The sequence below is a fragment of the Rhynchophorus ferrugineus genome, unplaced genomic scaffold (assembly GCF_030347505.1).
Source record: "Rhynchophorus ferrugineus isolate W39M unplaced genomic scaffold, kcgeb_rfMv2 rfM1, whole genome shotgun sequence".
Taxonomy (NCBI): domain Eukaryota; kingdom Metazoa; phylum Arthropoda; class Insecta; order Coleoptera; family Curculionidae; genus Rhynchophorus; species Rhynchophorus ferrugineus.
The window spans coordinates 30,087,120-30,100,493 of NW_027472580.1; the positions used below are offsets into that span (position 1 = coordinate 30,087,120).

A 13,374-nucleotide genomic window follows, 5' to 3' on the forward strand; every position below is an offset into this window, starting at 1 on the left:
CAGTTGCTGTCCGCTAAGATGACGATCGTTTTGATTCCGGAGTGAAATGATGGAATCATGTTTCATCCATTGTCACATAATGACGCAAAAATTCCGCTTTGTTATATTAAAACATTAAACAAATCAAACCAAACACTGCTCAGGATCATCAATAAGTTTTTGTTTTTGGTCAAAAGTGAGCGGACCCACCTTGAACAGATGCTCATTCAATATAAAAACAACACGTTCTTTTAATATCTTTACAATGTTAGCTAACTCACGCAACTTCATTTTTCGATCATTTAAAACAATTTTGTCGATTTTTTAACTGTTTTCCGGCGTTGTTACCTTATCACCTTGGACGTCCACTGCGTTCTGCGTCATCGATGTCCCTACGACCACGATTGAAGCCAGCAGACCAACGTTGTTGTTTATTGTTGCTCCTCCTGGAACGAAATCCTTATAACCCTTTTCAAGCCATTGCTTCGCTTGAACGGTATTTTTTCCCATTAAGAAACAATATAAAATTAAAACACGAAACTGTTTTTGATTCATTGTTTTGAAAATAACAAAAGTCGTATCACTCTTAGCACAATAACTCACAAACTTATAAGTAGAATACCATGAAAGAAGCAGCTTTTTTTAAGGTTAGTACTAATTGAAAGAGCGGAGAATGCAATTAAATTAACTTTTCAGCCCATATGTTTCAGAATATATTACTAAATTTAGTTTATTAGTCAAAAAAATTATCTTAGATTAATTATTACACTATTAATTTTTAGTTGTCGTCACTTTTATTAAAATGTTGTTACTAATACTCTTATTAGTTCAGTAATGGAACTAGTTTAGCAACTGAATTGCATAGGAATAAATAAAAATTAGCTTTGATAAATATTTATTTATTAACAATATGTGTATATCTATAATACTAAATCTTCAAAATAATTTTCAATAAAAGGTAACATTTGCCAATTTGCATTCGACTAGGATATATTACAATACTTAAGGTACAAAAATCGAGTTAAGCTATACTCGGAAGTGGACACTCATTAACGCCTTAAAAACGTACACGCATAAGTTTCAATAATGTCTTGCTTTAAACAGTCTTATTTATTTGGTTTTGGTTTTTATTGGTAAGTATAATACGTAAGGTAACCATAAGTACAATGTAGATGTCAAAAGGCCACCAACTTTGCTCGATTAAACTGTATTTATAATTACGAATTTTTATATCGATTACGCACTACATCTAGATAATTACTAGCAATGGGTAAATATTAGAGTTAAGTAGTAATAATACAAATTAAAATGTAAAAGTTACTGTTCACGATCTGATACTTAATGAATATTTCATTTTGTTTTTTTTTAATGAGAATACCTGACATTAAAGAGGAGAACTTAATGGAAAACGTGATTTTTAAAAGTAAAGCTATGTAGAAAAGGCTTATAAAAATGTATTTGTGGTGAAAAACAATGGATCTGTTCTAATAAAACTATCTAAAATAAAAAGTGAGACAATAACGTTTGACTAATAAACAGAGTCTGGAGATGCTACCGGGATCATCAGTTACGCCAAGACGTGAATATGACTATATAAACATTATATAGATGCTTTGTAAGTATAATTCTTAAATGTAAGTTGAACACCAAAATTTAGCTTAACTGTAAAATACAAAAAAAAAATATGGTAAATTGAATTATTAAGAATATTTGTTTAACTACTTGTTTTATATGATTAAATTATTATATGATAACTATACAAGAATTTACTTATTAACTTTACAGTAAACGCTTGGACTTACTATTGCATAAATGTAATGCGTCAACGAATTATAAAAACCCACCAGCTAGTTTAGTGTCCACTTCTTCAACGACCTCCTGGTATAATAATTCAATTCATTTACGGCTTGATAATATGATCGAATACATCAACGTTTTACTAATGTATACATATTATATTATTACCATACAATGGCGTACTGGTTGAATCATTTGCATTGTATGATAACAGCAATATTTATTATGGATCAGTTTCTTTATTATTTATTACAGATAGTGAACAGATATGTATATAGTTTATTTGTATATCTTAACAAATAAAACAGTGTTGGTTCAGTTATATAACTATTGAGACTAGAAAATAAGGTACCGAAGTCTATATAACTGATTAAGTGCTAACCAAGATTATTAATTATTAATCATTGATAAAACTAGTAACGAAATAAAATAATATGCCAACAAACGTATTTAAAGCCAATCGCGGTTTTACGTATTTCGAAAAACTCGAAATATTCGAGGTTTTCTGGTTATTATATGACGTAGATACTAGATATCGAATTATACATTTATTATAAATGAAACATACTGATAGTGTGTCCTGACTTGTAGGGCGTCGGGTTTATTTGGTTTATTACCTTGTAGCATTAGGACTCACTGTTCAGTTTGTTTTTGTATTGTTTATTTGCAACTTCATGCAAACGCCTATTCCTTACCAATTTCTGCTTGTATTGTCGCAATAATTCAACAAAAACCATCACAAGCAAGAATCATAAGTACAGATATCCAATCGAGTGATGTGGCATCAATTAATTTCTTTTTTCATATAACGCAGGTATAAAAGTTCCCTTATAACGATTGGAACTTAAATCTTAAACTACATTTATTAAGTCTTCGCTTTTCGGTCAGCATTCTCCGTGTTCCTTCAGTTGGTCTCTGCGAATCAATCTCGTTAACTTTTATCCAACAATATCCAATAATCCAATCTAAAAATAATAAAAAAATTCTATTAAATTTGTAAAGGTACATTTTTATAAAAGCTTGAAAATTTACGCCGCACTGTGTTTAAACTAAAAAACGTTATACAAAAGTTTTTGATTTCTCTCTCAACATAAAATAAGTTGTTTCTTTATATAAATGAAATGATATCACTGTACAGGATACTTTGTAGCAACAAATTTGGTAATAGAAATTACGAAAATATTAGAAGCTTTTTTATTTATTTCTGATTACTTCGAAAAACATTTTTTAAGCTTAAGTAATTTCTCAATATCTCATACTTTGCTACTGTCAGCATTTTACTATATCATTACATGATTGGATATTTTAATAAAAATATTTTAATCTTGTTAAAGAAAATTAACATAAGCATTTCAGTTTCACTTAATACAATAGTTTCACTAAATCCATAGTTTAATAAATTTTATTAATTGGATTTTATATATCTATATTTCTTAATTTTCATTTCTATTAATGAGATAAATGTGTGTTAAGAAAACTAAGAAATATATTACTACAGCTAAAAAATTATAGTTATTATAAAAAGCCGCAATAGCTTTTAGAGATAACAGGAAACAAATGTTAAAGCAGGAATATTATAAAATGTTAGATTTTGATATTGTTTACAAGATAATATGATAATCGGTGTCAACTTACAACATATATTAAATTATAATTACATAAACTTATTACTATAAAAAATTAAATCTATATATACTTAGCAACTATTTTAAGCTATACCCAAGCAGCTAGTTGTATAAAATTTATAGCAGTTGAGGGTATCAGTTTTCAAGTTATTTCATAGACAACACAAAAAACTCTTGCTTTAGAGGTATTGCGATGATTTTTGCTATAGCCTTTGTTTGTTTTTATTTTTCAAATCGTTTAGGCTTAATTTACATAATAACCAATTATTTTTATCTGCAGTAGCGTAATTTCGTAGAAAAAAACTACTGTAATAAAATAACGTAAATCTAATGTTCACAGTATCTTGGACTATAAATTATTTAAGTTAATACTAATAATTACCTAAATTTAATATCCATCTAAAATACAAGCGCAGTTTCTAAGGTGAAAATACCCTCAGACTTCTCAGTAATGTTGACAGAACGTTGGCCAAGGACTCCGCTTGGGCAGCCAGGTGTTCCTCGATGGTTTTCTGAGAACTCCTGTCGATATTCGCGGTGATCAGATGTCGAAAAGCGGCAGTTACGTCATGTATTTTCAATACAAGGTTCCTGGTCTGCAGTGGAGCCGTGGTGTGATTCACCAAGTCCTGGCTCAATTCCGCCAATCTCCTTAAAATAGTAAGGCATACGGCTAGGTTCTCGGGAAGGTCGGGAAGGGATGGATCCGACATAGCGATTACCAGCATCTTGCTCGATGTCACAAGCTGGAGGCACTGCGATGTCAGTTCTTCTTTGGTCATCTGAAACCAGATTATGTAGCAAAATGTTTATTACATTTAATTCTATTATTGATCTTATTACGTGCTTCAATGTAAACAACTGTTTACCATTTAATATTATTGACTTATTCAGTATATACTAAAAATTACATTTTAAGCATTCATTACTTTTGTCGTTTGATTTAAACAAAATGCTGCCAAAGCTCATCAAATACTTCTTAAGCTTATGGTGATTTTGCATCATATTCAAACTGTTAGTCTTGATTTCAACAATTCTGAAGTGGTGATTTTGATTTGGAACACCAAATCATTCAAAAACAATGAATCGGAAACTTATTGGACATAACTGATCTCAAACACTCAAGAACTGAAGAACTTGCATACAGATTAGCAGTTCATGAACCAATTATTTTCAGACGTTTATATAGAATGGAAAAGATCCCATGGGAGAAAAAGGACATTCACATGAATTGATTGCCACTGAATAATGCCATTTCGAATTGTTTCAATATCGCGGTTGTTGCCGGACAAAAAAAGGTTTATAGGTGGTCTACTTTGAATGACGATAAAAAGTATATATTCTTGGACCATCCACATCAGCACCTATATACATGGCTATAAATTCTTGTTGTTAATATGGTGGCATCAACAAGGTTTTACTGAAACTGTTACTGCAAATAATAGAATATTGCACAAAAGACAAGCTATAGCGAGTAACACACTTGAAGTCATCCCCTTGCATGACAACGCCACAAGTCAATGTTGTCACATGTTGCAAGAGTTGTAAAGGATACAGTGTTGCAACTCGAGGCAGCATGGCTTGGCTGTTAGACGGTTTCGAAACACGAAGAAGTGCGAAAATGAATCACTGTCAAACTAACACCGCCCTTTTGACACGGCATTGTGATGTCACCAGAAAGATGGGAAATTTTTTTGAAAATCATGGAAAATATTTTGATTAATATTTATACGAATTTTTGTCAATAAAATCACTTTTAAAGTGAATAGAAAAATGAACATAGTATATGCCATCATGTAATAAATAAAAAGAAACAAACCTGAAATTTATCTTCTGATATAAATTTGCCACCGCCACGTACTTGTGCGATACTGCACTGGGCGGCAACTTGGTCCAGTCTCACCAGCAGTCCGGCCATAGCGATGTCAGTTTTCGCCAATAAGTTTTCTCTGTTTGAACTACAACCATTTCTTTGCGGTAACATGTTCATCGATGAGTATCCCATGTCTTGCTCGATCAACGATATGTCAGATGCTTCTACGTGCTTCTCGTGAACCTGAATGGATTCGGGACTGCTTGGAGAGTGTATATGGACGGCTACTGTGGTTAGTTGTGTGTTTTTTCCTATAAAATAAATATTTTAGACTACCAGCTGAATGTTTATTAGGCTGTTACACGTGTCATCACAAAACTTTCGATTGTTAACAGCAAAATTATCGTTATATATTTTAGTATTCGTTATATAATTATTTATTTATTAAATATTAATATTCTAAACGTGCAATAATAACATACTAATCAATGAACGCAATCATCAAAAGTTTAAAAATATAAATAATTAATAATGTTATAATTCATGTTAGTTATTCGTAATGTTTAAAACAAAATAATGAAAACCACATTAACCAATTTGTTACTAAAAAATAAAATCATGACGATCACTCAAAAATGTTTTAATATTGTATTCTTCATTATTTGTTTCTTACAATAAAAATAGGATTAACTTTCCATTAAGAAATGCATTTGTATTACAGTGGGAGAAATTATTTTTAAAGTAATGATTTTATTAAAGATAATCAATATACACAAACTAATTAATTATAATAAAATTATAATCATAAACAACTATTAATAGTTTCATTAGCAAACTACTTTTGTGGATAATTACTATTATTTATTGAGTTTATATTATACAATTAAAAAAAAACATTATTTCTTCTATATTCTATACAATGTTAGATAAAGTGGTTACTTAACCTGCACTAAAATTACTAAATTTTTGGACTATTGAAATATTATGGAATTTTTTTTAACATAATCTCAGAATATGTAGGTAATTATTCATTTAATATCTTCTCAATATATCATCATTTGATGAGCTTTGTTTTGATTAGTTAGAAATCATGTCTGCTCTGGAATTTTTATATTTCTATTCCATATGTCATCACAGTTAAATCCTTTTCTCTTGTCCTTTTTCTCAATTTTCACTTATTCCCTTTTAGATCCTAGTAATGTCTGTTCCTTGATCCAACAAGAATTATTTATAGCTCATTATTGTGATGTTACATATATGTAGCTCTGTACATATTTGTATCAGGGCTCAATGTTACATTGGTCCATTATAGTGAGGTAAAAATGACATTGTTTATTCAATTTATGTTCACCAATTAAAAATAATGAAATTGGTAATTGATGCTGAATATAATAGGTGGACGAGATCCAGTTCCAACAGCTACCAGAGCCAATGAGCAAGAAAAATTCTTCCAATTTTAACATAGTGTTAAGTTATGTTAATACCAATATGTAACAACCTAATATGTTAATGGTTCCTGTTTCTGCTTACTGTTTTACCTATATGCGGCGACGTCGGAGTGGTCACCGCGCTACTAGCGTGTTTCAAACTTCTCGGTTCATAAATGCCCAGCTGCTCCTTGATCTCCTTGATCGATCTCTTAGATCGCTGTAGGTGAGGACTACCAATACTAGCCGTTTTTGGTTCTGGTGCCTGCTTAGTCTGGATCATCGCCTTCTTCTGCCGCAACGTCTCTAGAAGCGGTACAGGTGGTAACGGAGGTTTTTTAGGGGGAAGGAATAAATGAGGCGATATCTGATTATTGGGATGGCTACCTCTGGGTGGGAGCTTGGGAGCAGGGCTGTCGGGACATTCGGGATCCTTTGGTACAACCGAATTAAGAGAGTTTGAACGTTGTCTATCCTAAAAAACGATAAAACGAATACAAACGCTGTCGATTATTAAATCATTGTTATTTTAAGTACTAGTTAATCAAAAGTATAACTAAAATTTTTTTTTTCATTACTTTTTTAAAATTTTACTTGCAGCTTTTTGAAGAAAAATAGCATTTCGAATTCGAAAAGTAGGAAGAGTTTACAGTCTTTCAGAACAATGTGTATTATATATATAGTCATTGGATTTTTTAATTGCGGTGGGCCAACATTGATAACTTATAGGGGTTAATTTGTTTTAGCGGCGTTTATACAACCGTGAAGATGAATTTTCAAAATTTGTTAGCCACATTTTTTGGGTTAATGGATATGTTAATAAGCATAGATGCTGTATATGGATGGAACTCATACGATATTTACCACATAGTGACGTTATTGGCCTCAATATTCTGGAAAACTACGTTGATGCTACCAAATTAAACAATATGGACACCGACGACATATGAATTCAACAGAAAGATGTTATGTATCACATATTCTGCATGAACGATTTGAAGGTATAATTATCTCTCGTAGAGGTTATGTGAATTGGCCACAGAGATATTGAATTTGACCTCGCTAGACTTTTTCTTGTGCAATTTAATTGGTAGCCGCAATGTACCGTTAATAAAAAAAAAGAAAAAAAAAACATTATCCAGGCAGTTATTTCAATTCAGCCCGATACAGAGTGAAAATTCGACCAAACATCGAATTCAATTCAATCAATTCGAACAAAAAAAAATCATCAATACCTCATATACAGCTTGTTTAATTCATTTTCAACATAGATCCGCCTTATTAAAAATCCTATCTTAAGGTAAGATTCATACATACGAAACAAAACAATGAATAATAATTGAAATGCAAAATAGGTATTGTTCAGAAACTTGTTACTGATGCAAAGCTTAACAATTCGAATTGTTCATCGTAGAATATCTGTCTATAAAGTTTGCAATATGGTCTGAAGTTTCCAATAGATAAGACACCGTACTTATCAAGATGTAAATTTTACTGGTCACTAACTAAACCCACAATTTAATTAAATTAAAGAATATTGAATGTAATTATATAACATAAAAATATTTCAAATCCAATAACATTAAAAATACTGGTTTATCCATCTGAGAAGAAATTTTACTTTTTATTGATTTAGTGTACTATAGTTATAAAAAAAAATTAAGCAAGTTGTTTATATGTTATTACCATATTTATTTCGTATATAATAGAAATACAAAATGTAATATTTCAAAAATGTTTATTGTATTACTTCCATTAGTACGCAAATATTAATAAAATAAATAAATAAAAGAATGATTTGAAATAAATTTTTATAGGAATAACACAAGTTAACCATTATATAAAACAAAAATGATAATGTTGCTATTATTTTTGGTAAATATTGTGTAACTGATAAACCCATCCTTAAGCATTAAGCATATTACCAACTTTCTATTTGAGTTATGTTTCTAGTGTGCTTATATTTGTGCTGCTTTAAGAGTGCGAGGCAAAATAACTACAGAAATTACTCTAAGTACATATATCAAAGACAAAATCTAAATTTACCTTAAAAATATCCTTCGGTGGCCTTTCTGGGGGCTTTTCATCCAAACTCCTTCTCGGCAATGGCTGAATCGTTACGTTTGAATCATCCTGGTTGCTTTTTGCCTCTTTTTCCGCCTTTTTATCGGATTTACTCTTGGAACAACAACTGAAACTTCCCTTCCGGTCAATGGTCTCGTAATCGATCACTTTCAGCGAGTCGGGAGGACTCTTTTCAGGGGGAGCTTCTTCGAGTCCATTACTGGCTCCATTTTCCACTCGGCGAGTTTCGTATTCGGCTAAATTTTCCAGACTTACTTTGCTAGGAGGTGGTGGAATGATATACGCCATTATTTCCTCGGGTGTTAATTCTATAGCTGGTGTTACTTTTTGTGTTGGCGGTGGCACAGTAACACTGGCTAAGAATTTCTCCAATTCTTCGTTTTCATCCACTAAATCTGAAAATAAAAGTATCTTAATAATGTTAATATTATTTATGAAAACTAAGAAAAAAATTTAATTAATGCAGAAATGTCACCAACATATTATTTATAATTTAAGTCTACCTGTAAATGGTGCATAAAATACAAAGAAATTGACTCAATTTTAAAAGTACAAATAATAAATTAAAATAAATTAATAAGAAAAAATTGTGAAAAGAACAAGACTCCTTTCAGCTCCTCAAACATCTTTACCCAGCTACCAAGACCAAAAAAACTAGGTAAATTAGTTAACGCTTTGTAACTTAAATATTTAAACAAAATTATAATATAGCAAATAACATTATTCCAAGATGTGGTTAATTATCAAACATCGATGATATAAATACCTATTTGCATAGATGAATATAATCGATTTATTTGACCATATTTAAATATTTAATATTTTCTGATTGTATTTCCTACATATTTCTTCAAAAATTAGAATAAAACTGAATGAATCAAAGCAAAACAAAATAATTACCTAATCGATTAAGACTATCCGTAGAATCTGCAAATGACTTTGGCGGTAGGTTAATTGGCGTAGGAACGCCAGCATCCAATTCATCTGGTGTAACTGGTGGAGGAATCATAGTCAAATCGATAATATCTGGATCGAAAACATAGATGTCATTGATGGATTCCATCTCATTGGTTTCATTATTTCTCTGTTCACGTATTTTTTGTAGATATGCGTCCAAATCATCTTCCTTGCTGCTAGCATCTGGCGACCTTAGCCCAAAACTGACCCTGTTATCCTTCTCCGGTTTCTTTTGCTTGGGTGAATTGTGAGGTGTGTATAAAGAGTCATTGTCGCTCTCCGACTGAAGCGTTTCCTGTCTTAACAGATCAACGGTGGCATGTGAAAATGACTGTTTCCTTTCCAAGCAATGGATTTTATTTAAAAGTAGTAAAGAGTCACTGTGTTTCAATTTTCCTGGTTCATCATTATCACTTTCGATGTCAACGCTTGTCTCTTGCCATTCTGACAGTTGTTGTAAACGTTCTAGATTCTCTTGTTCGGTGAGATATCGTTCCGAATTCTCGACTAACTGATGCATTTCGTGAACCCTCCTTAATACCTGAAATATTTAATAGAATGTTATAAATGTTTACATATAAATATATGTTAAAGCAAAATGGTAATTCCTCATGTGTGTTAAATGTAATGAAAATAATTTTAAAATATTATTTGTGAGTTAAATCAAGAATACTAGGACAGTCGCTATAAAAATATTTATATTTATAAGTTGCTGTGGACTTTAAATTTGATTGAATTTTTATTTATATTGGTTTTATCCAATATTGTGTGTATGTATATAAGTTGTTTATAGCATATAATATAGAAAACTTTTGCAAATTTATTTTAGATATATAAAAACATGTTGAAATATATTTTATATCAAATATTTGTTAGCTAAACTAGACGTGAAGTTAAATGATAAGTTTTAAAAAAGTAATATTATTTCTTACAAAAACCTTTCATATGTATTATGTATTTTGTTATATAAGTCTGGAGGCATATTGTAGAGGCCTACATTGTATTTAAAAATTTTTGAACCTAAGAGATCAATACACTATTGAATACAGATACAATTTTTAGATAAATGTTAAAATAAACTTTATTTTATGTTTAAAATGTATTTTCTTCCTAAAATTTGACTAAAAATAGAGTCAAGGTCATGTTAATTTTATTTGTAATTTTAAGATTTATTGATATTTTTATAAATGAGAGAATTTAACTAGTAAACACTTTGATAGTCATACAGGTAAAAACAACTATAAATCTTAAGCTGAATTTGTAATAAAAGATGGTTGAGTTCATGATAAATTTTACTGATTTTGATTTGTTACATTTTCAATTTCATTAAAATGTATATATATGTTATTATATTTACTGAATTAAACGGATATATTCTTTAAATAATCCTTCCATTATATTAATCCAGATTATTATTATACAGATATTATTGTAACATGAAAACAATTTGCTGCTAAATGTAGAAAATGGCTATTCATAACTATTTTATTGTTGATGAGTATATTTGAGACATAGAATGACGGCAAGTTGCGATAGTAATATAACTTACACAATCTTAAATATAGATGCGTATTTCTGTTACTGTGTTATTACCTCTTCGTTTTTCGATTCTGCTATTGTACCATTTCCTTCGGAGTTCTTATACATGTAAGAATTCAGATCAAAACTTCCATGGTGATAATTTCCATTCGACATGTTTGTGTTCATATTACTGTCCAAGCTATAGCCGCTGATAAAAGGAGGTTTTGAGTGTCTACCCACTGTGTTGTACAACCCATTGGTCTTCTTGTTCAAATTCTGATACGATGGAGTTGCCGAGAAACAAACCGATTTCATAGAGCTTTGCTCGATATAACTCCATTTTTCGGGAACGACCCGATGCTGTGACAAATAGGGGGGCGCTAAATCATCCATGGGGGGCGCTTCTTCTTGGTCCACCGGTAGAACTTGACCGGTACTGAGTTTATAATATCCGCGCAACACCAGTACCAGTTCTATAGCGTCCCGATCTTCCAGTGATATGGACAGTAATTTATCGTCTTTGAGTGTCACCAAAACGTTACGGGATATTTCGTCTTCGGTTTTCACCTCTATTCTTCGCATATCTTCAATATTGGCAATAGGGACCGGCTGAAACTAATGTTTCTTAATATATAAAATTTGTAAGCGGATTATATTTATGTTAATTTGACACATTAGATATGCAACTATTGATTGATAGTGATATTTAGAATTTGTCTTATAACATTTTCACAACAAGCTTCAAATATAATAAAATATTTAATATAAATAAAATATTTTAATTGTCACCGTTGATTAAAAAAATGCATTTTTGGAATATTTCTATATATTACATATTTTGGTAAAGCAAAACTGTTTTTTTCTTCATAGAAACGCACTTGTTCAAGTATTCTCAAGTATGTTAATTTTGACACCGACCGAAGCATCGACAAAAAAAACATGATGATCGCAATAATTACGTCAAAATTTTTTTTGTTAAACTTATTTTACTTGATTTTTATTATCTATATATTTTCTAAGCATTCTATTAATGAAAATTGATTAAATATTGGAATATTGAATAAAGTATTGAGACATAATCCTCCCTTTCAACAAAACTGACAATTTACTCAATATTTTTAATGCTGGAAATTTTATCATAAAAAACAAAACTATTAAGGTAAAAGTTCTCAGCTGAAGTAAAATTTTTATAAAATTACGTCTAAAGAATCAGTTCTTACACTTTTGAGATAGAATATGTAGTGAAAAGAGATTTTTGAGCTTTTACTCAAAATAAATAATACTTAAAATAAATTGTACTCTAAAGAAAGAACTATGTTTGGTAAATACAGTAAGAGAACAGTATCTATTTACGCTTAATTAATTAAAGACTTGTAACCAAGCATTATGGTGTAAAAATATTTTGTAACAGCTCTGACAGTTCACCAATTACAAAATCTGGGATTGCCAAAATATCATTTTCCGACTAATTAATGATTAATTTCTGAATTACAATTCAATGTGTCCAGTATTATTTACAACGTTTATTTAGAACAATAGTTACTAGAAATAATAAAAAGGCAAAGTGTTATGTTTCCAAGGACCTTAATAAATATAGAAAATAAAGTATATATAAATTATTAGTAAAAAAATGCCTAAAAATAATATTTGAAGGGGAAAAGTATATAAGGATTCCAAAATTAGTTTTTATAACTTCATATTATTTTTATTACCAAAAATATCTTAAGAACGGCGATGAAATTAAAATCCAATCAGTATAAATTAAATTTTCGAGCATGTTTTTTTTTGCCTGAACAGAATACTAATTAATTAAGGCTGTGATAACCACTAGACTTTGTCGACGAGCTTAAAACTAAGTCCTACAAAGTTATCAAAAGCTGAGTTTTTAATTAATAATATTGAAAGCAGTTTTAATATTTAGGTTTATATAAAATTAAATTAAAAAATTGACGAAGGCATGAAAAATTAAATGAACCGAAAACAATTAGCGTCATTTGTTGGTCTCATTGATCGCAATATTGAAGAAGTGTCCATGAATAAAATGAAGATATGTCGTACAAGGTGAATTAGCAACAATGTCATCTAATTCCTCAATAAAGCGAAGAAAACCAAGCAGTTTCAAATGTGTTTTCCTAATGATTCATTTCATACCTAGTAATAGTGGGGCAGG

At 30.2% G+C, this 13,374-nt stretch overlaps 1 protein-coding gene across 7 annotated transcripts in view; it reads right to left on the bottom strand.

Moving 5' to 3' along the window:
- Positions 1-862: 862 nt before the first annotated feature.
- Positions 863-13,374, bottom strand: part of LOC143206658 (uncharacterized) — a 185,304-nt gene continuing 172,792 nt past the window's right edge. For 3 of the 7 annotated variants that reach the window (XM_076419301.1, XM_076419303.1, XM_076419306.1), the window contains 7 exons: positions 11,277-11,813; positions 9,627-10,224; positions 8,688-9,121; positions 6,753-7,116; positions 5,221-5,525; positions 3,784-4,183; positions 863-2,741 (listed from right to left, as the gene is read on the bottom strand). In XM_076419301.1, the coding sequence (XP_076275416.1) occupies positions 3,821-4,183; positions 5,221-5,525; positions 6,753-7,116; positions 8,688-9,121; positions 9,627-10,224; positions 11,277-11,813 (2,601 nt within the window). In that variant the 3' untranslated portion in view covers positions 863-2,741; positions 3,784-3,820. Of the gene's footprint in view, positions 2,742-3,783; positions 4,184-5,220; positions 5,526-6,744; positions 7,117-8,687; positions 9,122-9,626; positions 10,225-11,276; positions 11,820-13,374 lie in introns of all 7 variants that reach the window. The other 4 variants (XM_076419300.1, XM_076419302.1, XM_076419305.1 and 1 more) reach the window with 2 other exon arrangements.